Below are 25406 nucleotides of genomic sequence, written 5' to 3' on the forward strand. Positions count from 1 at the left end.
AGATTTGGAGGAAGGGGGAGAAGAGAACTTCCCTTGAAATGTTGCATTTCGGAGTATGAAGCTTGTAACAATATTTCACTGTTGCCACATCCACCAACACACGAAGAGAGAGAGAGAGAGAGAGACTCAGGAGGTGTCATCATCAGTCACATCCGGGTGGATTTCAATAAATGATCTTGCTGCATCTGGTGGATCTTCATATCGGGCAGAGCTCAGGCGGAGAGGATGCGCTGGAGTTTGGAATTGGCGCAGGCCCTGGTCGTGCTCGTGCTGTGGGTCTGCTGCGGCTCCGGGACCGGCTGTCCATGTTCGGATCGGGCTCTGTGCGAACCCGTGACCGTGGAGCATGAGTTCGAGGTGGGTGTTCGGGGCTTGGGGTGGGTGTTTGGGGGCCGGGGGGTCGGTGTTCCGGTGCCGGGGGTGGGTGTTTGGCGGCCGGGGTTGGGTGTACTGGGCTGGAGGTGGGCATTTGGGGGCCGGGGGTGGTTGTTTTGGGGCCGGGGGTGGTTGTTCGGGGCCGGGGGTGGGTGTTCGGTGCTGGGGGTGGGGGCCCCTGGCTCATGGGCTTCTTTACCACGGTGGGTGGAGGTTGTGAAAGTATTGGAGCAAAAGGCATCTGGGGAGTGAGGTGAATTTAAAGGTCACGGGCTGGGCTGAGTTGTGTTGGGGGGCACGGGCTGGGCTGAGTTGCGTTGGGGGGCACGGACTGGGCTGAGTTGGGTTAGGGGCTGAGGCTGGGCCGAGTTGGGTTGGGGGGCACAACCTTCGTTGGATTGGGGGTGTGTGCTGGACTGGGGTGGAGGGAGCATCCGCAGGGCTGGGGGCCAGCGGTGGAACAGAGAGCTCCAGCCTGGAGCATGGGTGAGAGATGAGCTGCAGAGGGGTCGTTGATATGGTCCAACTGTCAGCAACAGTCTGAGGGGTGTGGGTCAGGGTGAGGGACAGGTGGAGCTATTGGGATGGGGGTAGAGTCGGGGGGGGGGAATGTCCGATTATTGTTGAAATGCCAAGTGTCTCATATTATAATCCGTATGTTAAAGTGTTAATGTTGGTCTAGTTACAGTTTGTATAAAATAGGACGAACAGTAGTATTGAGCAGTGCAAAGATATTTTAACAAGTGCAGCATCCATAAAATGTGTTTTTAAATATATTTCTCCAATGTGCAGAGTCTTAAATGATGTGTGATCTAACTCCTGCAGTGTGTCTGTCTAATACCATGGTTGAGGTCACCGGTTTGCGGTTTTCACAGAATATTGATCCCCAAAACACCAGTTAAAAATCCTGGAATCTCATGTCATAAAAATGACATTTGACTTTTTCACTCATTGTAAAACTGGGACCTTGGCCACGATTAAACTGAATACAACGTAACAGATCTTTAAAAAATACATTGGTTGCAAAATGACTCTGTAACTGCTGACTGTATTGATGAGGTCAGTATTTACTTCAGAGCAATGTTACTAAGTGGGCAGTGTGGCAGCAACAAGTGCACCACCAATATAACCTGCAGGCTCGATGTGTTCATTCTGCTTTTATCCCACTTCTCCCACCTTCCCACCAACAAAACATTCTTCTGACAGATGGGTGGGATAAAAGTTTCCTCTGCCTGTTGGTTCCAAGAATGAATAAACTTGAATTTATGTCACACCTCATGTCCTCAGGATGTCCCAAAGAACTTCACATGAAATGAATCACTTTTCGAAGTGTTGTCGGCAAACTCAGCTGCAATTTTTAAAAATTCGTTCATGGGATGTGGGCGTCGCTGGCAAGGCCAGCATTTATTGCCCATCCCTAATTGCCCTTGAGAAGGTGGTGGTGAGCCGCCTTCTTGAACCGCTGCAGTCCGTGTGGTGAAGGTTCTCCCACAGTGCTGTTAGGTAAGGAGTTCCATGATTTTGACCAGCGACGATGAAGGAACGTTGATATATTTCCAAGTTGGGATGGTGTGTGACTTGGAGGGGAACGTGCATGTGGTGTTGTTCCCATGTGCCTGCTGCCCTTGTCCTTCTAGGTGGTAGAGTTTGTGGGTTTGTGAGGCGTTGTCGAAGAAGCCTTGGTGAGTTGCGACAATGCATCCCATGGATGGTACACACTGCAGCCACTGTGCGCCGGTGGTGAAGGGATTGAATGTTTCGGGTGGTGGATGGGGTAGCAATCAAGCGGGCTGCTTTGTCCTGGATGGTGTGGAGTTCTTGAGTGTTGTTGGAGCTGCACTCATCCAGGCAAGTGGAGAGTATTCCATCACACTCCTGACTCATGCCTTGTCGATGGCAGAAAGGATTTGGGGAGTCAGGAGGTGAGTCACTCGCCACAGAATACCCAACCTCTGACTTGCTCTTGTAGCCACAGAATTTATATGGCTGGTCCCGTTAAGTTTCTGGTCAATGGTGACCCCCAGGATGTTGATGATAATGCCGTTGAATGTCAAGGGGAGGTGGTTAGACTCTCTCACATTGGAAATGGACATTGCCTGGCACTTGGCGTGAATGTTACTTGCCACTTATCAGCCCAAACTTGGATGTTGTCCAGGTCGTGTTACATTCGGGCACGGACTGCTTCATTATTTGAGGGGTTGTGAATGGAATTGAATACTGTGCAATATTCAGTGAAAATCCCCATTTCTGACCTTATGATGGAGGGAAGGTCATTGATGAAGCAGCTGAAGATGGTTGGGCCTTGGACACTGCCCTGAGGAACTCCTGCAGCAATGTCTTGGGGCTGAGGTGATTGTCCTCCAACAAGCACTACCATCTTCCTTTGTGCTAGGTATGACTCCAGCCACTGGAGAGTTTTCCCCCTGATTCCCATTGACTTCAATTTTACTCGGGCTCCTTGGTGCCACACTCGGTCAAATACTGCCTTGATTTCAAGGGCTGTCACTCTCACCTCACCTCTGGAATTCAGCTCTTTTGTCCATGTTTGGACCTAGGTTGTAATGAGGTCTGGAGGCGGGAACCAAACTGAGCATCGGTGAGCAGGTTATTGGTGAGTAAGTGTCGTTTGATAGCATTGTCGATGACACCTTCCATCACTTTGCTAATGATTGACAGTAGACTGATGGGGCAGTAATTGGCCGGATTGGATTTGTCCTGCTTTTTGTAGACAGGACATACCTGAGCAATTTTCCACATTGTTGGATAGATGCCAGTGTTGTAGCTGCACTGGAACAGTTTGGCTGGAGGCATTGCTAGTCCTGGAGCACGAATCAGCACTACAGTCGGGATGTTGTCGGGGCCCATAACTTGGCACTTCTTGCTGAAGATGGTTGCAAACACATCAGCCTTGTCTTTAGCACTTACGTGCTGGACTCTGCCATCATTGAGGATGAGCATCTATACAGAGCCTCCTCCACACCATTAGTTGTTTAATTGTCCACCACCATTCACGACTGGGTGTGGCAAGACTGCAGAGCTTTGATCTGATCCGTTGGTTGTGGAATCATTTTGCTCTGTGTATAGCATGTTGCTTCCGCTGTTTAGCATGCATGTAGTCCTGTGTTGTAGCTTCACCTGGTTGGCACCTCATTTTTTGGTACGCCTGGTGCTGCTCCTGGCATGCTCTTCTGCACTCCTCAATCAACCAGGGTTGATCCCCTGGCATGTTGGTAATGGTAGAGAGAGGAATATGCCGGGCTATGAGGTTACAGATTGTGCTGGAAAACAATTCTGCTGATATGTGCAGAGCAAGGTCCCACAAACAGCAAGTTGCATGAATGAACAGTTAATGTGTTTCTGCTGATGTTGGTTGAGAGAAAAGTGTTGGCCAGGACACCAAGAGAACTCCCTGCTCTTTAATATTGCCAGCGGTCTATTAGATCCCCTTTAACATCTCATCCAAAAGACAACCCCTCCAACAATGCAGCACTCTCTCATTACTGCACAAAAGTGCCAGCTTGGATGATGCATGTTTGATAGTCTCAGTCCAAATCAAAGGGCCCAAATCACAAAACTGTGATGAACTAAACTGCAGCACGAAACAGGCAGTCTCATTTGAGAACACAGGATGGTTGGTGTGGGAAATGGAAAAATGTCTCTTGACATTGTAGTTGTTCTTCAGCGAATTTAAGGGTTAAGTCATGGCAGGAGATCCCAGGGCCGTGTCATGTTCCTCTTGTGGGATGTGGGAATTCAGGGCTCCTTCCTGTATCCCTGATTCCTTCACCTGTGGGAAGTGTGTCCAGCTGCAGCTATTGTTTGACCGCTTGACGGCTCTGGAGCTGCGGATGGATTCACTTTGGAGCATCCGCGATGCTGAGAAAGTCGTGGATAGCACGTTCAGTGAGTTGGTCACACCGCAGATAAAAATTACTGAGGGAGATAGTGAATGGGTGACCAACAGACAGAGGAAGAGTAGGAAGGCAGTGCAGGGGTCCCCTGCGGTCATCTCCCTCCAAAACAGGTATACCGTTTTGGATACTGTTGGGGGAGATGGCTCACCAGGGGAAGGTGGCAGTGGCCAGGTTCATGGCACCGTGGCTGGCTCTGCTGCACAGGAGGGCAGGAAAAAGAGTGGCAGAGCTATAGTGATAGGGGACTCGATTGTAAGGGGAATAGACAGGCGTTTCTGCGGACGCAACCGAGACTCCAGGATGGTATGTTGCCTCCCTGGTGCAAGGGTCAAGGATGTCTCGGAGCGGCTGCAGGACATTCTGGAGGGGGAGGGTGAACAGCCAGTTGTCGTGGTGCATATAGGCACCAACGATATAGGTAAAAAACAGGATGAGGTCCTACAAGCTGAATTTAGGGAGTTAGGAGTTAAACTAAAGAGCAGGACCTCAAAGGTAGTAATCTCAGGATTGCAACCAGTGCCACGGGTTAGTCAGAGTAGGAATGACAGGATAGCTAAGATGAATACGTGGCTTGAGAGATGGTGCAAGAGGGAGGGATTCAAATTCCTGGGCCATTGGAACCGGTTCTGGGGGAGGTGGGACCAGTACAAATTGGACGGTCTGCATCTGGGCAGGACTGGAACCAATGTCCGAGGGGGAGTGTTTGCCAGTGCTGTTGGGGAGGGTTTAAACTAATGTGGCAGGGGGATGGGAACCGATGCAGGAAGTCAGTGGGAAATAAAGTGGTGACAGAAACAAAAGGCAGTAAGGGAGAGTGTACAGAACATGACCGGACAGATGGTCTGAGAAAGCAGGGCAAAGACCAAGGGAAGTCTAGATTAAACTGCATTTATTTCAATGCAAGAAGTCTGATGGGCAAGACAGATGAACTCAGGGCATGGATGGGTACATGGGACTGGGATGTTATAGCTATTACTGAAACATGGCTAAGGGAGGGGCAGGACTGGCAGCTCAATGTTCCAGGGTACAGATGCTATAGGAAAGATAGAGCAGGAGGTAAGAGAGGAGGGGGAGTTGCGTTCTTGATTAGGGAGAACATCACGGCAGTAGTGAGAGGGGATATATCCGAGGGTTCGCCCACTGAGTCTATATGGGTAGAACTGAAAAATAAGAAGAGAGAGATCACTTTGATAGGATTGTACTACAGACCCCCAAATAGTCAACGGGAAATTGAGGAGCAAATATGTAAGGAGATCACAGACAGCTGCAAGAAAAATAGGGTGGTAATAGTAGGGGACTTTAACTTTCCCAACATTGACTGGGACAGCCATAGCATTAGGGGCTTGGATGGAGAGAAATTTGTTGAGTGTATTCAGGAGGAATTTCTCATTCAGTATGTGGATGGCCCGACTAGAGAGGGGGCAAAACTTGACCTCCTCTTGGGAAATAAGGAAGGGCAGGTGACAGAAGTGTTAGTGAGGGATCACTTTGGGACCAGTGATGATAATTCCATTAGTTTTAAGATAGCTATGGAGAAGGATAGGTCTGGCCCAAAAGTTAAAATTCTAAATTGGGGAAAGGCCAATTTTGATGGTATTAGACAGGAACTTTCAGAAGTTGATTGGGAGAGTCTGTTGGCAGGCAAAGGGATGTCTGGTAAGTGGGAGGCTTTCAAAAGTGTGTTAACCAGGGTTCAGGGTGAGCACATTCCTTATAAAGTGAAGGGCAAGGCTGGTAGAAGTAGGGAACCTTGGATGACTCGGGAGATTGAGGCACTAGTCAAAAAGAAGAAGGAGGCATATGACATGCATAGGCAGCTGGGATCAAGTGGATCCCTTGAAGAGTATAGAGATTGCCGGAGTAGAGTTAAGAGAGAAATCAGGAGGGCAAAAAGGGGATATGAGATTGCTTTGGCAGATCAGGCAAAGGTGAATCCAAAGAGCTTCTACAAATACATAAAGGGCAAAAGGGTAACTAGGGAGAGAGTAGGGCCTCTTAAGGATCAACAAGGTCATCTATGTGCGGAACCACAAGAGATGGGTGAGATCCTGAATGAATATTTCACATCGGTATTTACGGTTGAGAAAGGCATGGATGTTAGGGAACTTGGGGAAATAAATAGTGATGTCTTGAGGAGTGTACATATTACAGAGAGGGAGGTGCTGGAAGTCTTAACGCGCATCAAGGTAGATAAATCTCCGGGACCTGATGAAATGTATCCCAGGACGTTATGGGAGGTTAGGGAGGAAATTGCCGGTCCCCTAGCAGAGATATTTGAATCATCCACCGCTACAGGTGAGGTGCCTGAAGATTGGAGGGTAGCAAATGTTGTGCCTTTGTTGAAGAAGGGCGGCAGGGAAAAGCCTGGGAACTACAGACCAGTGAGCCTGACATCTGTCGTGGGTAAGTTATTAGAGGGTATTCTGAGGGACAGGATCGACAGGCATTTGGAGAGGCAGGGACTAATTAGGAACAGTCAGCATGGTTTTGTGAGAGGAAAATCATGTCTCACGAATTTGATTGAGTTTTTTGAAGGGGTAACCAAGAAGATAGATGAGGGCTGTGCAGTAGACGTGGTCTACATGGACTTCAGCAAAGCATTTGACAAGGTACCGCATGGTAGGTTGTTACATAAGGTTAAATCTCATGGGATCCAAGGTGAGGTAGCCAATTGGATACAAAATTGGCTTGACGACAGAAGACAGAGGGTGGTTGTAGAGGGTTGTTTTTCAAACTGGATGCCTGTGTCCAGCGGTATGCCTCAGGGATCGGTGCTGGGTCCGCTGTTATTTGTTATTTATATTAATGATTTGGATGAGAATTTAGGAGGCATGGTTAGTAAGTTTGCAGATGACACCAAGATTGGTGGCATTGTGGACAGTGAAGAAGGTTATCTAGGATTGCAACGGGATCTTGATCAATTGGGCCAGTGGGCCGATGAATGGCAGATGGAGTTTAATTTAGATAAATGTGAGGTGATGCATTTTGGTAGATCGAATCGGGCCAGGACCTACTCCGTTAATGGTAGGGCGTTGGGGAGAGTTATAGAACAAAGAGATCTGGGAGTACAGATTCATAGCTCCTTGAAAGTGGAGTCACAGGTGGATAGGGTGGTGAAGAAGGCATTCAGCATGCTTGGTTTCATTGGTCAGAACATTGAATGCAGGAGTTGGGATGTCTTGTTGAAGTTGTACAGGGCATTGGTGAGGCCACACTTGGAGTACTGTGTACAGTTCTGGTCACCCTATTATAGAAAGGATATTATTAAACTAGAAAGAGTGCAGAAAAGATTTACTAGGATGCTACCGGGACTTGATGGTTTGACTTACAGGGAGAGGTTAGACAGACTGGGACTTTTTTCCCTGGAGAGTAGGAGGTTAAGGGGTGATCTTATAGAAGTCTATAAAATAATGAGGGGCATAGATAAGGTCGATAGTCAAAATCTTTTCCCAAAGGTAGGGGAGTCTATAACAAGGGGGCACAGATTTAAGGTGAGAGGGGAGAGATACAAAAGGGTCCAGAGGGGCAATTTTTTCACTCAAAGGGTGGTGAGTGTCTGGAACGAGCTGCCAGAGGCAGTAGTGGAGGCGGGTACAATTTTGTCTTTTAAAAAGCAATTGGACAGTTACATGGGTAAGATGGGTATCGAGGGATATGGGCCAAGTGCAGGCAATTGGGACTAGCTTAGTGGTATAAACTGGGCGACATGGACATGTTGGGCCGAAGGGCCTGTTTCCATGTTGTAACTTCTATGATTCTATGATTCTATGGTGCAGTATGGGCTGTTTCTCTTTCTCGGGAACTATATTCTGATCTCGTCTTGCTGGTCTCATGGTAGAAATGCTTGATTTGACACCAGGTACCTTAAATGGAAAAGTTTTTAAACTGTAACTCTAAAGTTGCTTGTAATATGAGTTTATTTAGTTTAAGTTGTCCTTTTGAAGTGTATTGAGCACCAACACTTGGAATGGAGTATTGGGATGTGAGCTCCTTTTCCTCATGTGGTTCAGTTCCTCTCACCTGCACTATTGTGGAGATGGAAGTTCTGAGAGGTTGTTCCTCTTTAGCATATTCTTTTCTCTGGTGGCTGCATTTAGATCGACAATGGTGGTAACCTGAGAATCAGTTCACCAGCCATTCCATACCCCGTAACCTGGGGAAATGATAATGGGCCAAATTTTGCTCCAACAGGGCATCTCACGGTGCTTGCCGTTACTTGGACCTGCCCTTGCACGTTTTTGAGTGGCAAGTTGCTGAAAGTGCGAACTGATAACGGGGCAGTGAGTGAAACAGGGCATTTGGGAGCTGAGTGAACAGGGCAAGAAACAGGGTATCTCCTTAACCAATGAGATTGAAGGATTGTGAAATTAACAGCGCAAGGATTGAGAAGGAAGTGTAAATTAGAGTGGGCGAATTCAATGTCAAATCAGGTACAGAAAGAGAAATAAAGAGAGGAAAAGAAAGATTGGATTAAAAGAGAGAGAAAAAAGTGAGTGAAAGGGGAAGTAAAAAAAAGTTTGAATTTTAAATTTCAATTTTTAAATCTCCAACAGCAATTAAATCCTGAAGGAATGAGACTCCACTCTTGTAATAGTTAATTTTCAGTGCCAGAGATCTTGATTGCCGATAATGAACACATTCACCGTCGTTAAAAAGGTACTTAGACTGGAATGGAAAAGACGTAACTTTCCATGGCGAGTTTAGTTTGAATCTCCTGCGCAAATACATGAACTTTACGTCGTTCAATGAATTTTAACGGTGAGCAAGATAGCGAGATGCTGTTTTCGTGAAGCTAACAGCGGAGCAGCCCAACTCGGTCAGCAACTTGTGGATGTTTGAGTTTAACTGCGTATCTGCCCCTCGCCTGAATTTGCTGTACCATTTACACATAAATAAAAGGAGCGCCATTAGACTCACCATTATTTTGTCAACAAAATCTGGGCCATTGATTGTGAAAATATATATTTTTAAATGGCAGTTTTCTGCCCTTCATTACTGCAATTGACTGCTTTATTTTGTACTAGGTCTTTGTCTTTGATGTTGGAGGAAAGGATTGGAAGTATTATGACTGGTCTAAGGTCACGACTATTGCAGCCTTTGGACCTTACGATCCTGAGCTTTTGTGTTATGCTCATGCGAATCAAGTTCGAGTTGTCCTGAGAGGTAAATAATTTTATCACAGAAAAAACAAATGTCCTTCTGTCTTCCAATGCAAGCTGTATTATTGAGAACCACATAAAAGGACATTCAGTGCACAGCCTTGAATTGCGACCTTACAGTGCTGAAATTCCTCTACAGCTCCTGCACAACTCGAGCTAATAATTCCACATTCCATCTATAATATATTAAAATCTTACATACACACACACACACCTCCTGTCTACAAAACCTTACTTTCTATTGTCAAGTTTTTCACACTTTTGTGGCAACTTTTTCCATTTATAAATTCCTCTGTCCACATTTATAATGATGTGGAGATGCCGGTGATGGACTGGGGTTGACAATTGTAAACAATTTTACAACACCAAGTTATAGTCCAGCAATTTTATTTGAAATTACACATTTATAATGGGAACTGTCTCCGTAAACTTGATGCACTGTAATTACATCCTCCCCACCAGTGGTGGCACTGTCACACCTCTGTTTTGCATCTTTCAGCTCAAACTGCTATTTAAATAAAAATTATAATTGATCAAAGTATTATATTAAAAATTAGGACAAAATTCATGATTTCACAATGGGGACTGAGTTACATCTGAACACCCTGGTTGAATTATCCCCCACACTCCAATCCTGCTTCGTCTGAATACGACACAAGTCTGGACCCTCTTTGTCCATTGCCATGGGAGATTGACTGGTGATGTATTTTTATTCTACTTTTCACCTCCCAAACTTGCTGGGTTCGTGAGCACTGAGCGGGAGTCTTCTGATCTAGGAGTAGGGGAGGGGAAGAATTCTGAGGAGGGAGATTGTGGGATCCAGCAAGGACTCAGGAGATGGTCAGGGATTGCTGGGATCTGGCAGTATTGGGGAGATGAGGGAATGGAGGGTCTAACATGTCTTGTTGGGGAGGAGTGGGTTCTAATGGAATGGGATCCAAACTGCTGTTGACAACTTTGGAAGCATCAGTCCCTCACCCCTCACATGTTCCTGTAAGTTAGGTGCCCGAACCACCGCTTCCCTCATCGTCGCCCTATTCCGATCTTCTGTACTTGCCTTGAGCATTTAAGCAGAAATGCTTGGTTAAGAAAGCCTTAAAAAGCGCAAACAAATCACTGGGGTTCATTTCTAGAGGAAAATAATTCAAAGCAGAGAAGTTATGTTAATCTTGTATAGGTCCTTGGTTAGAAAACACTGAGAGTACTGTGCACAGTTCTGGTCTCCATACTACAAAAAGATACAGAAGTACTGGAGAAAGTGCAAAAAGATTTACAAGGATGATATCAGAACTGAGAGAGTATAACTATCAGGAAAGACTGAACAGGCTGGGGCTCTTTTCTCTGGAAAAGAGAAGGCTGGGTCGTGATCTGATAGAGGTATTTAAAATTATGAATGGGTTCGATCGGGCATATGGAGAGAAGAATTGGCAAGATGTAACGAGTGCCACAGGAATCAGTGTCCTAGTACATGAATCACAAAAAGTTAGTATGCAGGTACAGCAAGTGATTAGGAAGGCAAATGGAATATTGTCATTTATTGCAAGGGGAATGGAATCTTAAAGTAGAGATGTTTTGCTCCAGTTGTGCAGGGCATTGGTGAGACCACATCTGGAATACTGTGTGCAGTTTTGGTCTTCTTATTTAAGAAAGGACATAATTGCTTTGGAGGTAGTTCAGAGAAGGTTCACTCAACTGATTCCTCAGAAGAGGGGGTATCTTGAGAGAAAAGGTTGAACAAGTTGGGCCTGTATACACTGGAGTTTAGAAGAACGAGAGGTTATCATATTGAAACATACAAGGTCCTGAGGGGACGAGAAGGGGTAGATGATGAGAGGATGTTTCCCTTTGTGGGAGATACTAGAACTAGTGGCCACCAGTTTAAAAATTATGGGTCTCCCATTTAAGACGGAAATGAGGAGGAATTTTTTCTCTCACAGGGTCGTGAGTCTGTGGAACTCCCTTGCCAGAGAACGGTGGAGGCAGGTTCATTGAATATTTCTAAGGCTGAGTACGATAGATTCCTGATTAACAAGGGAGTCAAAGGTTGTAGTAGGTAGACAGGTAAGTAGGGTTGAGGTCACAATCAGATCAATCATCACCTTACCAAATAGCAGAGCAGGCTCGAGGGGCTGAATGGCCTACTCCAGCTCTCGTATGTTCATATGTTCGTATTTTTCCATTTGTGGGCGAGTCCAAAACTAGAGGTAATCCAAATCAATAAGATAGTCACAAATAAATCCAAAAGGGAATTCAGGAAAAACTTCTTTCGTCAGTGAGTGGAAAGAATGTGGAACTTGCTACCACATGGAGTGGCTGATGCAAATGACATAGATGCATTTAAGGGGAAGCTGCAGAAGTATATGAGGGAGAAGGATATGTCCAGGCTTTGGAGACAGGCTGAGGCCTTCAAATAAAAACTTGACTTGTCTTTAAAGTCTTTGCTTCAAGCAAAGACACTAAAAGACACAAAAGAAAATTAGTTGGATAAATTTAAACATGTTATTGTGAAATGTCATTTTTTGAATTTGTATTTTATTTTAGAAACTCTTATTTTATAAATTAAATATTGCAGTTACTGAGGAAAAACATGGTCCATGAAAAACAGTTTCAGCTGCAGGCAGAGAAATCTGTTCCACACCATCACTTGGTGGCCGTAGTGTGGAACTGCATCACCACAGGCCACATTATGGGCAAAATCCTATTATAAAGGAGACAGGACGGGCGTCACTGGATGGGAACACAATTAAAATAGAAAAACAAAAGACACTGTTGACACAGAACTTTTGAATATAAAGATGACAGGACATACTGTTTTTAACAACCTATAAATAGATAGGTGGAACTTTTATTCCCTGGCACAGCAGCAGTCTGCCACTGATGCCAGGATTTAGAATGAAGAATGCAGTTTAATGAAAGCTCCACCCAATTGTGTCCAGAGCCCAGCACACACGCTCCATTCTTCCGACTCTGGGCGACTGAGATTTCTCCTCTTCCACCATCAATGGCAGAACCTTCAGCTGTTACTGTCTTGAACTCCAGATTCTACTTCTTCAACTTCTTTGTCTTGCTATTTCTCTTCCTATCTTCAAAAGCCTCATCAAAACCTAGCTGTTTGACTGAGCCTTTGGTCACTTCCCTCACTTAATAGCTTGGCTCAGTGGTAGCACTGTGTCTCTCCTCCTGGGTCAGAAGGTTTTGGGTTTACTCCAGGACTTGACACAGAAGTGCAGTACTGAGGGAATGCTGCATTGCCAGAGGTGCTGTGTTTCAGATGAGACCTGAAACAAAGGCTCCACCTGTCTGTTCAAGTGGATGTAAAAGACCCCATTGGCACAATTCAAAGAACAGGGAGTTCTCCTGGTGTCCTGGACAACATTCATCCCTCAACCGACATCACCAAAACAGATTAACTGGCCATTTATCTAATTTCCTGTTTGTGGGGCCTTTCTGGGCACAAATTAACTATCACATCTGCTTGCAAAGCAACAGTGATTACGCTTCAAAAATAATTAATTGGCTATGAAGCATTTAAGGACATCCTGAGGATGTGTCAGGCACTATGTCAATGCAAATTCAAGCTAAATCTCCCTCTACTACTTCCGACTTGATGTTGGCAGTTCTGTCCTGCAAAGTGTCTTGGGACACAATGTTGTGCGAAACATGCTCTATAATTGGAAGTTGTTTCTTCACCCTTCACCAGGAGTTTTTATACTATGGAACATTGTATACAGACAACGCCGAGCAAATTGGATCGATGAGCAATTGCAGTTGGCAAAAAGGCAATTTATGGATGGAATCAATTTGGATGTGAACATTGCTGCTGGAAATGCATCTGTCGGCTATTTCTTCATGCCTCAACTGGTTTCCGAAACCATGGGTGTGTTCCACCGTGAAATACCTGGGTCTCAGGTGAAGGAGCCATTTTTTTCATTGAATGGGGATAAGCAATTTACTTTCTACTTAATTATGAAGGAAGATTGATATTTTTCTGGATAAGTGAATTGAAATCATGATTTTTCGCTGCTGTTTATCAGTGCATCATCTTGTTACAAAGCTGCTTTGACAATTGCTGAGGTTAGAAATTTGAGATTGAATCAGTTTAAGCTGGATATGCAGCAAACTTGATGCTGCATCACTTGTAGCCCAGAATTATACAAGTGACTTGAGTTCCAGCTTCCATGCATGGGATGGTTCGAACTGTAATTTTCACATAGGTTCTCAGAAGGTTACAGCACAGTAGGAGGCCATTTGGCCCAGCGTGCCTGTTCTGGCTCTTTGAAAGAGCTAACTAATTAATCCCACTCCCCTGTTCTTTCCCAACGGCCCTGGAATTTTTTCCCCTTCAATTATTTATCCAATTCCCTTTTGAAAGTTACTATTGAATCTGCTTCCACCACCCTTTCTGGTTTTATATTCCAGATCATAACAACTCTCTGTGTAAAAAAAATTCTCCTCATCTCCCCTCTCATTCTTTTGCCAATCTCCTTAAACCTGTGTCCTCTGGCTATCAACCCTCCTGCCACTGGGAACATTTTCTCCTTATTTACTCCATCAAAACCCTTCTTCAAAGGAAGAAAAACTTGTCTTAATGGAGAGCCCTTTGACATCCTTCAGAAATGTCCCACAGTTCATATCCAATGAGTTACTTTGAAATAAAGGGACGATTAAGGAGGCAAAAAAAGAAATCACTCGCTGCATTTTTATTGGGTAAAGTTTGAAGCAGACTTTTCCTGCTGAGAAGATTGCACATAACGGACTTTGATAACTCAGATTACAGTGATATAATTCTTGACCTGAGGCTCCCGAATGCCTTCTTGTTCAGGCAGTGACTACATGAGCCATGCAAATCCTGGTTCGTGCTGAGTTATCTGATTTCAGCTGGGATGTTGGAGGGCACAATTTACGCCGAGTGCCACTGGGTCGGGGAAGGTCAAATGAACCATCTGATCATTATCTGGAAACCTCCCACTGGAAGTGTGACCGTGCAGATGGCCACCAATTGGGTTATACCCCCACCCATGTTAAAATAGCCTGCCAGCACTCAATGTCTGGCCTCACATAAAAGAACTTTGGCCAATTTGACTCGGTATTGGAGTGTGGCTGGCCCTTTTGGGACTACAATTTGGTCACAACTTAATGCCTTTTGGAGAGGAGGAGAGAAAATTGATGGAAAATTGGAGGAAGAAGGTGAGTGAGCAGTGGGGAATTGAACCTGATTAATATTTGATAACCGAGGATCCTATTAATTCTAGCTCACAATTTGCCCCAACTTTATCCTGTTCCTTTTTATACAGTCATGAACACTGTCGAACTCCTAACCTGTTAAATTTACAGTTCCCATGGACCATGTGCGAGTGCATATAAATACCATATAACTACTAGTGATATCCAACATAAGGTATGAGATGAAACTAACTTCTTCTTGTTACTCTTTGGCCCTTAGGTCACATTTAACGTGCCTTGGTCTCCAGACTGCATTGATGGCCGATGCTATGACTTTTTGAGAATTGCAAATTCCTGTGACTTTTTATTTGTGATGTCCTATGATATGCAGAGTCAAATGTGGGACAATTGCTTTGCAAAGGCAAATGCTCCCTATTACCAGACTTTATCAGGTATGTACAATAAGACCATCTGGTTCAGGGTCTACCTGCCCGATATCAATGTGAATCTAAGACCCTCATTATTATTTTCCCCATTTAGGTTACTCCGCTTATATCAATCTGGGAATTGATTCCAGAAAGCTTGTGTTGGGAGTTCCATGGTATGGTTATGACTATCCTTGCACACAGTTTTTTGAGGTAAGGTTTTGTCATTATCTGGCTTTCAGTTATCCTAATTGTTAAGAATAGACTATTGTAAACCATTACAAAAGAGCCAGAGGTGATCTGGGGAAACATTTTTTTTACGCAGCGAGTTGTTATGATCTGGAATGCACTGCCTGAAAGGGTGGTGGAAGCAGATTTAATATTCACTTTCAAAAGGGAATTGGATAAATACTTGAGGGGAAAAATTTACAGGGCGATGGGGAAAGAGCAGAGGAATGGGACTAATTGGATAGTTCTTGTGACGAGCCAGCACAGGCATGATGGGCCGAATGACCTCCTCCCTTGCTGTACTTACTATGATACTATGATGTTATGATTGTCTTGTTGCTGTGCAAAATATCCCATTGATTCACTGTTCTGGAGAAATTATTTGTTTGCAGTGCTTGCTCTCTGGGCTTACCTTATCTGTGCTATTTAACATTTTATTCCACTGAGGCCTCCCCTTAACTGCATTCTTCTCGGCTGTAAATCTTAAGCTTCTCTAATCTTTTCTCAAAGCTCATCCCTTTAACACAAGGGATCATAAGAACATAGGAACAGGAGGAGGCCATTCAGCCTCTCAAGCTGTTCCACCATTCAATTAGATCATGTCTGATCTGTATCTTCATTCCATCTACACACGTTGGTTCCATAACCCTTAATACCCTTCCCGAACAAAAATCTATCAATTTCAGTTTTGAAGTTTTCAATTGACCGAGCCTCAACAGCTTTTTGGGGGAGAGAATTCCAGATTTCCACGGCCCTTTTCGTGAAGAAGTGCTTCCTGACATCACCCCTGAACAGCCTTGCTCTAATTTTAAGCTGATGTCCCCTTGTTCTGGACTCTCACACCAGAGGAAATACTTTCTCTCTATCTACCCTATCAACTGCTTTGATCATCTCAAACACGTCAATTACATCACTCCGTAATCTTCTATATTCAGTCTTGTTGCTGTCTATTTGAAATTACAACCTTGTCCTTGTCTATAAATGTACTATTTAATTTTATATATTTCAGTGAGAGACCCTCCTGTCTAAATTGTAAAACTTATGTTTCTCTAATTGTTCCTCTTTACACTTAGAGATCAGTCATGTTGTTACTGCATTTTTGAAGTTACCAAAGTAACTATATTTTCATCCTTTTGTATTTTCAGACTGGTAGGTGTGTATTGGAAAAGATTCCTTTCCGAGGTGCCCCTTGCAGTAATGCAGCTGGACGTCAGGTCCCATACAAAGAGATCGTACAGCATGTGCACAAATCAATTACTGGCAGATATTGGGATGATGAGCAGAAAGTCCCGTCTTATATCTACATGGTAAGACTGTCAATCAAAACACAATGGAGAGTTGTGCATTGTCCATTCTTTGCAGAATGCAAACCTTGCAGTATTTCATGATTCAATATTCCCTGTGTACAGGATTCAGCACAGTTCAGAATGTACAGTTTATACAGTAGAAAATGTGTGTCGTTGGAGAATAGCCAAGAAAATGGGAGTTGACAGACAAAGCACCAAACCCAGTTCCGTTTGTTCAGACATTGTGTATGACCAGTTGCAAAAAATGAGATGAGCTGTGGTCTTTTCAAATCGATCACTTTGCACAACCCATATTGACCCTCCTGTGAAAATTAGCGATTGTTTCGTTTGTGAAATGTGTGCCCCTGTCTCCCATTTGATGATCAATTTAGCACAAAAGATTGACGGTAGCGTACCCTGTACATAAGAAAACTGCACAGTAGCAAATACCACACACTCTCGACCTACTGTGTTCTAATGTCCTTCAGGGAAGGAAACCTGCCGTCCTTTCCCGGTCTGGCCTATATGTGACTCCAGACCCACAGCAATGTGGTTGATTCTTAATTGCCCTCTGAAATGGCCTAGCAAACCACTCAGTTGTAAAATCCAGATACGAAAAGTCATAATAAGAATAAAACCGGATGGACCACCCGGCATCGGACCACTAGGCACCGGACACGACAACGGCAAACCAAGCCCAGTCGACCCTGCAAAGTCCTCCTCACTCACATCTGGGGACTTGTGCCAAAATTGGGAGCGCTGTCCCACAGACTAGTCAAGCAACAGCCTGACACAGCCATACGCACATATCTTTCAACCAACTTCCCAGACTCTTCCATCACCATCCCTGGGTATGTCCTGTCTTCATCAATGACCTTCCCTCCATCATAAGGTCAGAAATGGGGATGTTCGCTGATGATTGCACAGTGTTCAGTTCCATTCGCAACCCCTCAAATAATGAAGCAGTCTGATCCCGCACGCAGCAAGACCTGGACAACATCCAGGCTTGGGCTCATAAGTGGCAAGTAACATTCGCGCCAGATAAGTGACAGGCAATGCCCATCTCCAACAAGAGAGGGTCAAACCACCTCCCCTTGACATTCAACGGCATTACCATCACCAAATCCCCCACCATCAACATCCTGGGGGTCACCATTGACCAGAAACTTAACTGGACCAGCCATATAAATACTGTGGCTACGAGAGCAGGTCAGAGGCTGGGTATTCTGTGGCGAGTGACTCACCTCCTGACTCTCCAAAGCCTTTCCACCAACTACAAGGCACAAGTCAGGAGTGTGATGGAATACTCTCCACTTGCTTGGATGAGTGCAGCTCCAACAACACTCAGGAAGCTCGACACCATCCAAGATAAAGCAGCCGCTTGATTGGTTCCACCACCCTAAACATTCACTCCCTTCACCACCGGCGCACAGTGGCTGCAGTGCGTACTATCCACAGGATGCACTGCAGCCACTCGCCAAGGCTTCTTCGACAGCACCTCCCAGACCCGCGACCTCTACCATCTAGAAGGACAAGAGCAGCAGGCACATGGAAACAACACCACCTGTATGTTCCCTTCCAAGTCACATACCATCCCGACTTGGAAATATATCGCCGTTCCTTCATCGTCACTGGGTCAAAATCCTGGAACTCCCTTCCTAACAACACTGTGGGAGAACCGTCACCACACGGACTGCAGCAGTGCAAGAAGGCGGCTCACCACCACCTTCTCAAGGGCAATGAGGGATGGGCAATCAATGCCGGCCTCGCCAGCGACGCCCACATCCCATGAACGAATATAAAAAAATACCTAGTCACATGTCGAATTGACGTTGGCCAAGTTTGCTGAGATACTTGATGCACTGCAGTCAAAGGCTGTGATGCTTGAGCTTTCAGCAGTAACATTGAAATCATGTTTTCCACCTTTCGATTGCAATATTTTGTTCCTTTGAGCAATTTGAAAAGATTATTTTGAAATGATAGAATGTTCCACATTGAGTTAAATCAGACCTTGGATAATTCGATTTATTTTTTTAAATCATTTTCTCTGGAGGCCCATGCTAACTCTGACTTGCAAGTCATCTATCTCTTTCTATTTCCCCCAAATCATTTTTTTCCCAATCAAACACCATAATCTTTTGACTTGTTGCATCTGAATTGACATCTGGGCTGTTCATGTGGATTTTTCGAATTTGCTGTACTGAGGGAGTGCTGCACTGTCGGAGGTGCCGTCCTTCAGATGACACGTTAAACTGAGGTCCCGTCTGTGCTTTCAATGTGTGCCTTATGTTCATATGTTGCACAGCATCCAGATGAGTTAATTGGTTTGGGTGTTAAAAAAGATAGACTTGGAGCTGCTCCTGCTCCGTTCCCGTTACTTGTGTGGACGTGCAGCGGAAAACCGCGTTTGTGCACGGAAATGGAGTTTCTGCTGACGGTCAGGGGACGGAGTGGGAGAAGCCCTGAGGAAATTGCCGGCCGTAGCCGTAAGTCCCTAATTTTTGAGTTTGTTTTGCTCATTTGTCATTGTGCATTTTCTCATCGTACATTTCAGTCCATTCTGTCTTCTGCTGATGAAGATTTTCAGCATAGTGTCTCGAACTGAGCATTGACCCAAACCCCTCGCTCCTATCTGTGTAACTCTTTATTTTTTTATGGCAGGTTAATAATACATTTCATGAGGTCTGGTATGACGATCCACAGAGCATTTCAATTAAGTCAGCGATCATGAAGAAATTGAGACTCCGTGGCATAGGCATGTGGAATGGAAATATGCTGAACTACAGTGATGATCATTTCATAGTAAAGCAAACTGAAGACATGTGGAATGCTCTTTGCCCTTTGTGAGGAAAACGGCGACGTTGAACCATCTCATCTTAACAGAATGTAATAATTTAATTTTGCAAGTAAACTCAGCAAAAAGTGAGCTAGCTTCCAACATGAGAAATTAAAGATAACGCAGATCTTGGAAACAGATTTAACATTTTGTCGAGCTGACGAATTTCTATTCAATGAAAAGAAAATGTACTGCTACAGTTTGTACTCCAAGATCTGGTCGCTTCAGGCATTTCAAGTTGTTTACAAAATGCATCAAATCTGTATTGACTTTCATAATGCTTAATGATAGTGCAGGTTAAAACATCTCGCCGCTAAATATTTACAATTCAGAAAACAAGTCAGCTTTCCCGTTGGGTAATAATCCAATTCTGATATGCACACGCGTGTTGTCTGTTTTATGCACATCTTAATTCTTGACAATGATTTTGATGATTTTATTTTGATTGGTTATCATTTTGAACCGAGATAACTTTAATTTTCAACTTTCCTCCATTAAGGGGGGGTGAACGGACCAGATAATAGTATCCTGTGTACTGCTAGTATTTTTATTTAATTGTAATATTACAAGACAATGTAACCATTTGAATTTTATTCCACCTGAGTGCTTCACAATTGTCTATTCTTGAAAAGCAATTTAAATTTTTACGGGAACACGTATTTCACAAAATAAAATGTGATGTTTCCAAAGTAAGTGTTTCAGTTGTGTTGCTCCAGGAAAGTGGGGATTGTGTAAATATAAAACAATTGTGGTACCGGTTAAAAAAATTCCCCTCAAGTCTAATCTTGGCACATATATTTAGTAGTCCTTAGTTAATCACTTGCCCTCCCCGTTGCCAACATGTGAAACTCAGTGTTGGGGGGAGGGAGGTCTGTGTCCCATTTTATCTTTATTTACTTTGTAATATTACCAGCAAGAATTGTCCTGCTCTTTATTCCTGACACAGTTTTCTTCTTTCACAATATTGTTTGACGAACTCTATGCGTGAGATTATGGTCCAACCATCTCATAGATGAAAATGATGAGACAAAGAAGGCAATAAAATTGGTGCTGTCATTGAATAATACGTAAGTAAGACCATACTTGATCTTTAATATCTTTAACTGATTTCTCGAGGTAAAGTGATCGTTTCGTCGAACAGGAAGCAAAGTTGTCAGAATGGGGGACGGCGAATCAGTCCACTGATCTAATCTTTCCATGTTAGCAGACTGGAGCCCGCTGGCAATTGTACCAATGGGCACAGGAACCAGTTTAGAGCAGGCACTGAATTGACAATGCAGAGAGCTGTCAGGGATATCACACTGCTCAATAGGACCCGTGAGCATCATTAAAGCTGAAAGAGCTGGAAACATTACTTCATCTTATCAAGTTAATCATGGGCTGGGTGAGAAAAGGACACTTTTTTTCTTTTCCCTTTTTTTCTTGAGAATGATAAGGCAAGTTCTTTCCTTTCTTTCCTTTCCTCTTTTTTCTTTTTCGATCTTTTCTCTTTTTCTTTTCTGTTCTCTTTTTTCTTTTCTTTCTTCTAGTTTCCGTTATCCTGTGCTCTCGAGCATTTCCAGCTGTTTCAATAGGATTTGTACGTTTGCTTTAAAACAAAAGCATTGAAGCAATTCCTACCCAAAATGGAATAAGACTCTTAGTTAATGGTGTAGAAAGACCTCTGAACCAGCAAGTTCCAAGTCCAAGTGATGAGTGGCCTTTCCACTCCTAAAGGGATATTGGTGACAGATTTACATTTCAGTAACCTCTTCACATTCCTGCAAACCCGTTAACTTGCCTATTCTGCATTACTTATCAGGTAACAAGCAATAAAGACTTCAGATCCAGAATTTCTTCTTTTACTTACTTTAGGATAAATGTTAGTATCATTTTAGAGTGGTGAATTGCACAAATAGAGTCATTTCTTTTCTACAAATGTATTTATTTGAGAAAATAGCGCGATATATATATGTGAGAATACTGAGAAAATCCGACTTCTGAGAAAGAGGAAAGGATATCACACCACGGTTTCCCGAATTTCCCTCTGTCGACGAGGGTTGGGCAGGTTGCTGAGGCCTAAGCAAGGTACATTCTTGGGGTCTGGGCAGAGGGAGAGTTGCCCACTACCGGGGCCCTGACCCTCCAAAAGAGGCTTCATCAGGTCTTCAGCTGCTGCCCAGGGATAACCACCACCCCTCTCCTGGTGACCTCTGTGGTCAGCAGTGCGAGGTGGGTTGCATTTACCAGTGGCAGTGCGGCCAAGGATCTGCTGGAGGCCTTCCCTGATGTGATGGGAGGTGGGGATGGTGGGAATATCCAGGTCGCTGGGAATGCTGCGGTCGGCATCATCGCAAGATATTCCTTGATTCATTATAGTGCAACTCACTGCAGGCAGACTTTGAAAGTTGTTGGAACAAAATATAGTTCAGAATTTGTTAATATGTGACAGTGGAATACCCTAATATAGAATCATAGAAATTTACGGTACAGAAGGAGGCCATTCGGCCCATCATGTCTGTGCCGACCAATAAAGAGCCATCTCGCCTCATCCCACTTTCCAGTTCCTGGTCCATAGCCCTGTAGGTTGCGGCATTTCAAGTGCATATCCAAGTACCCTTTAAATGCAATGAGGGTTTCTGCCTCTACCACCCTTTCAGGCAGTGAGTTCCAGACCCTCACCACCCTCTGGATGAAAACATTTTTCTTCAACTCCCCTCTACCAATTACTTTAAATCTATGCCACCTGGTCATTGATCCCTCTGCTGAGGGAACGAGGTCCTTCCTATCCACTCTCGCTCGGCCCATCATGATTTTATACACCTCATTTAAATCTCCCCTCAGCCTCCTCTGTTCCAAAGAAAACAACCCCAGCCGAACTAATTTTTCCTCTTTGCTAAAATTCTCCTGTCCTGGCAACATCCTCATAAATCTCCTCTGTACCCTCTCTAGTGCAATTACATCTTTCCTGCAATGTGATGACCAGAAATGTATGCAATACTCCAGCTGTGGCCTAACTAGTGTTTTATACAGTTCAAGCATAACCACCTTGCTCTTAAATTCTATGCCTCGGCCAATAAAGGAAAGTATCCCATTTGCCTTCTTAGCGAGAAACAGGCTGAATATCGAAAGTTCAGAGGGAAAGTGAAAAAGGAAATAAGAGGGGCAAAGAGAGAATATGAGAATAGATGGGCGGCCAACATAAATGGGAATGCAAAAGTCTTCTATAGGCATGTGAACAGTAAAGGGGTAGTAAGAGGAGAGGTGGGACCATAAAGGAGAACAACTCATGGAGGTAGAGGGCATGGCTGAGGTATTAAATGAATACTTTGCATCTGCCTTTACCGAGGAAGAAGATGCTGCCAGGGTCTCAGTCATGGAACACATGGTTGAGATATCAGATGGATTAAAAATTGATGAAGAAGAGGTACCAGAGAGGCGAGTTATACTTAAAGTAAATAAGTCACGCGGTCTGGATGGGATGCACCCTACGTTGCTGAGGGAAGTAAGGGTGGAAATTGTGGAGGTACTGGCCATAATCTTCCAAACATCGTTAGATACGGTGGTGTTGCCAGAGGACTGGAGAATTGTAAATGTTCACCCTTATTCAAAAAAGGGTGGAAGGATAAACCCAGCAACTATAGGCCAGTCAGTTTAACCTCGGTGGGGGGAAACTTTTAGAAACGATAATCTGGGACAGAATTAGCAGTCACTTGGACAAGTGTGGATTGATGAGGGGAAGCCAGCACAGATTTGTTAAAGGCAAATCGTGTTTAACTAACTTGATGGAGTTTTTTGATGAGGTAATAGAGAGGGTCGATGAGGGCAATGCAGTTGATGTGGTGTATATGGACTTTCAAAAGGCGTTTGATAAAGTGCCACATAATAGGCTCGTCATCAAAATTGAAGCCCATGGAATAAAAGGGGCAGTAGCAGCATGGATACAGAATTGGCGAAGTGACAGGAAACAGAGGATAGTGGTGAACGTTTATTTTTTCGGATGGGAGGGAGGTATACAGTGGTGTTCCCCAGGGGTTGGTACGAGGACCACTGCTTTTCTTGATTATATTAATGACTTGGACTTGGGTATGGAGGGCACAGTTAAAAAATTTGCAGATGATACAAAACTTGGAAATGTAGTGAACAGTGAGGAGGATAGTTATAGACATCAAGAGGATATAGACAGGCTGGTGGAATGGGCGGACACGTGGCAGATGAAATTTAATGCAGAAAAATGCAAGGTGATACATTTTGGTAAGAAGAACGAGGAGCGGCAATATAAACTAAAGGACACAATTGTAAAAGGGGTGCATAAACAGAGAGATCTGGGGGTGTATACACACAAATCTTTGAAGGTGGCAGGGCAGGTTGAGAAAGTGGTTAAAAACCATATGGAGTCCTGGGCTTTATAAATAGAGGCATGGAGTACAAAAGCAAGGAAGTCATGATGAACCTTTATAAAACCCTGGTTCGGCCACAGCTGGAGTATTGTGTCCAGTTCTGGGCACCGCACTTTTGGAAAGATGTGAAAGCCTTCGAGAGGGAGCAGAAGAGATTTACTGGAATGATTCCAGGGATGAGGGACTTTAGTTACGTGGATAGACTGGAGAAGCTGGGGTTGTTCTCTTTGGAACAAAGAAGGTTGAGAGGAGATTTGACAGAGGTATTCAAAATCATGAAGGGTCTCGACAGAGTAGATAGGGTTGGCAGAAGGGTCAAGAACCAGAGGACATATATTTAAGGTGATTGGAAAAGAACCAAAGGTGACATGAGGAAAAGCTTTTTCACACAGCGAATGGTTAGGATCGGGAATGCACTGCCCGAGGGGGTGGTGGAGGCAGATTCAATTATGGTCTTCGAAAGGGAATTGGAAAAGTACTTGAAAGGAAAATGTTTGCAGGGCTACGGGGATAAGGCGTGGGAGTGGGACGAACTGGATTGTTCTTATGCAGAGCCGGCACGGACTCAATGGGCTGAATGGCCTCTTCCATGCTATAACCTTTCTATGATGCTGTGATTCTCTGATTCTAACCACCTTATCTACCTGACCTACCTTCAGGTATCTGTAGACATACACTCCAAGGCCCCTCTGTTCCTCGACAATTCTCAGTATCCTCCCATTTATTGTGTACTCCCTTGCCTTGTTTGCCCTCCACAAATGCATTACCTCACACTTCTCCGGATTGAATGCCATTTGACACTTTTTTGTCCACCTGACTGGTCCATTGATATCTTCCTGCAGTCTACAGCTTTCTTCCTCACCATCAACCACACGGCCAACGTTTGTATCATCTGCAAACTTCTCAATCATACCCCCTACATTTCAGTCAAAATCATTGATATATACCAGAAAAAGCAATGGTCCTAGTGCTGAGTCCTACGGAACCCCACTGGAAACAGCCTTCCAGTCACAAAAACACCCGTCGACCATTACCCTTTGCTTCGATGCACTGCAGCAACTCACCAAGGCTTCTTCGACAGCACCTCCCAAACCCGCGATCTCTACTACCTAGAAGGACAAGGGCAGCAGGCACATGGGAACAACACCACCTGCACGTTCCCTTCCAAGTCACACACCATCTCGGCTTGGAAATATATCGCCGTTCCATCATCGTCGCTGGGTCAAAATCCTGGAACTCCCGACCTAACACCACTGTGGGAGAAACTTCACCCCTCGGACTGCAGCGGTTAAAGAAGGTGGCTCACCACCACCTTCTCAAGGGCAATTAGGGATGGGCAATAAATGCTGGCTTTGCCAGCGATGCCCACATCCGATGAACGAATTTAAAAGAAGCCAATTCTGGATCCAACTTGCCACTGTCTCATTGATCCCATGGGCTTTTACTTTTCTGACCAGTTTGCCATGTGAGACCTTATCAAAAGCCTTAATAAAATCCATGTAGACGATATCAAACACGTTACCCTCATAGACGCTCCTTGTTACCTCCTCAAAAAATTCAATCAAGTTCTTCAGATACGACCTTCCCTGAACAAATCCATGCTGACTGTCCTCGATTAATCCGTGCCTTTCGAAATGAGGT

At 44.4% G+C, this 25406-nt stretch overlaps 1 protein-coding gene across 1 annotated transcript; it reads left to right on the forward strand.

The window, feature by feature from the left end:
- Nucleotides 1-225: 225 nt before the first annotated feature.
- LOC137325620 (di-N-acetylchitobiase-like) lies at nucleotides 226-20994 on the forward strand. Its single transcript, XM_067990886.1, has 8 exons — nucleotides 226-357; nucleotides 9314-9452; nucleotides 13149-13357; nucleotides 14892-15063; nucleotides 15152-15249; nucleotides 16410-16571; nucleotides 19212-19393; nucleotides 20916-20994. Exons 1-8 carry the CDS (start codon nucleotides 226-228, stop codon nucleotides 20992-20994), a joined length of 1173 nt encoding a protein of 390 aa, XP_067846987.1.
- Nucleotides 20995-25406: the final 4412 nt, after the last annotated feature.

This window comes from Heptranchias perlo, chromosome 9 (genome assembly GCF_035084215.1).
Source record: "Heptranchias perlo isolate sHepPer1 chromosome 9, sHepPer1.hap1, whole genome shotgun sequence".
Classification (NCBI taxonomy): domain Eukaryota; kingdom Metazoa; phylum Chordata; class Chondrichthyes; order Hexanchiformes; family Hexanchidae; genus Heptranchias; species Heptranchias perlo.

Excerpts from the sequence above, each read along its gene's own strand:
- LOC137325620 (XM_067990886.1), top strand. The coding sequence starts at position 226 with ATGCGCTGGAGTTTGGAATTGGCGCAGGCCCTGGTCGTGCTCGTGCTG. Across the intron at positions 358-9,313 it reads CCGTGGAGCATGAGTTCGAG|GTCTTTGTCTTTGATGTTGG; the intron begins GTGGGTGTTCGG and ends ATTTTGTACTAG. Across the intron at positions 15,064-15,151 it reads CTATTACCAGACTTTATCAG|GTTACTCCGCTTATATCAAT; the intron begins GTATGTACAATA and ends TTCCCCATTTAG.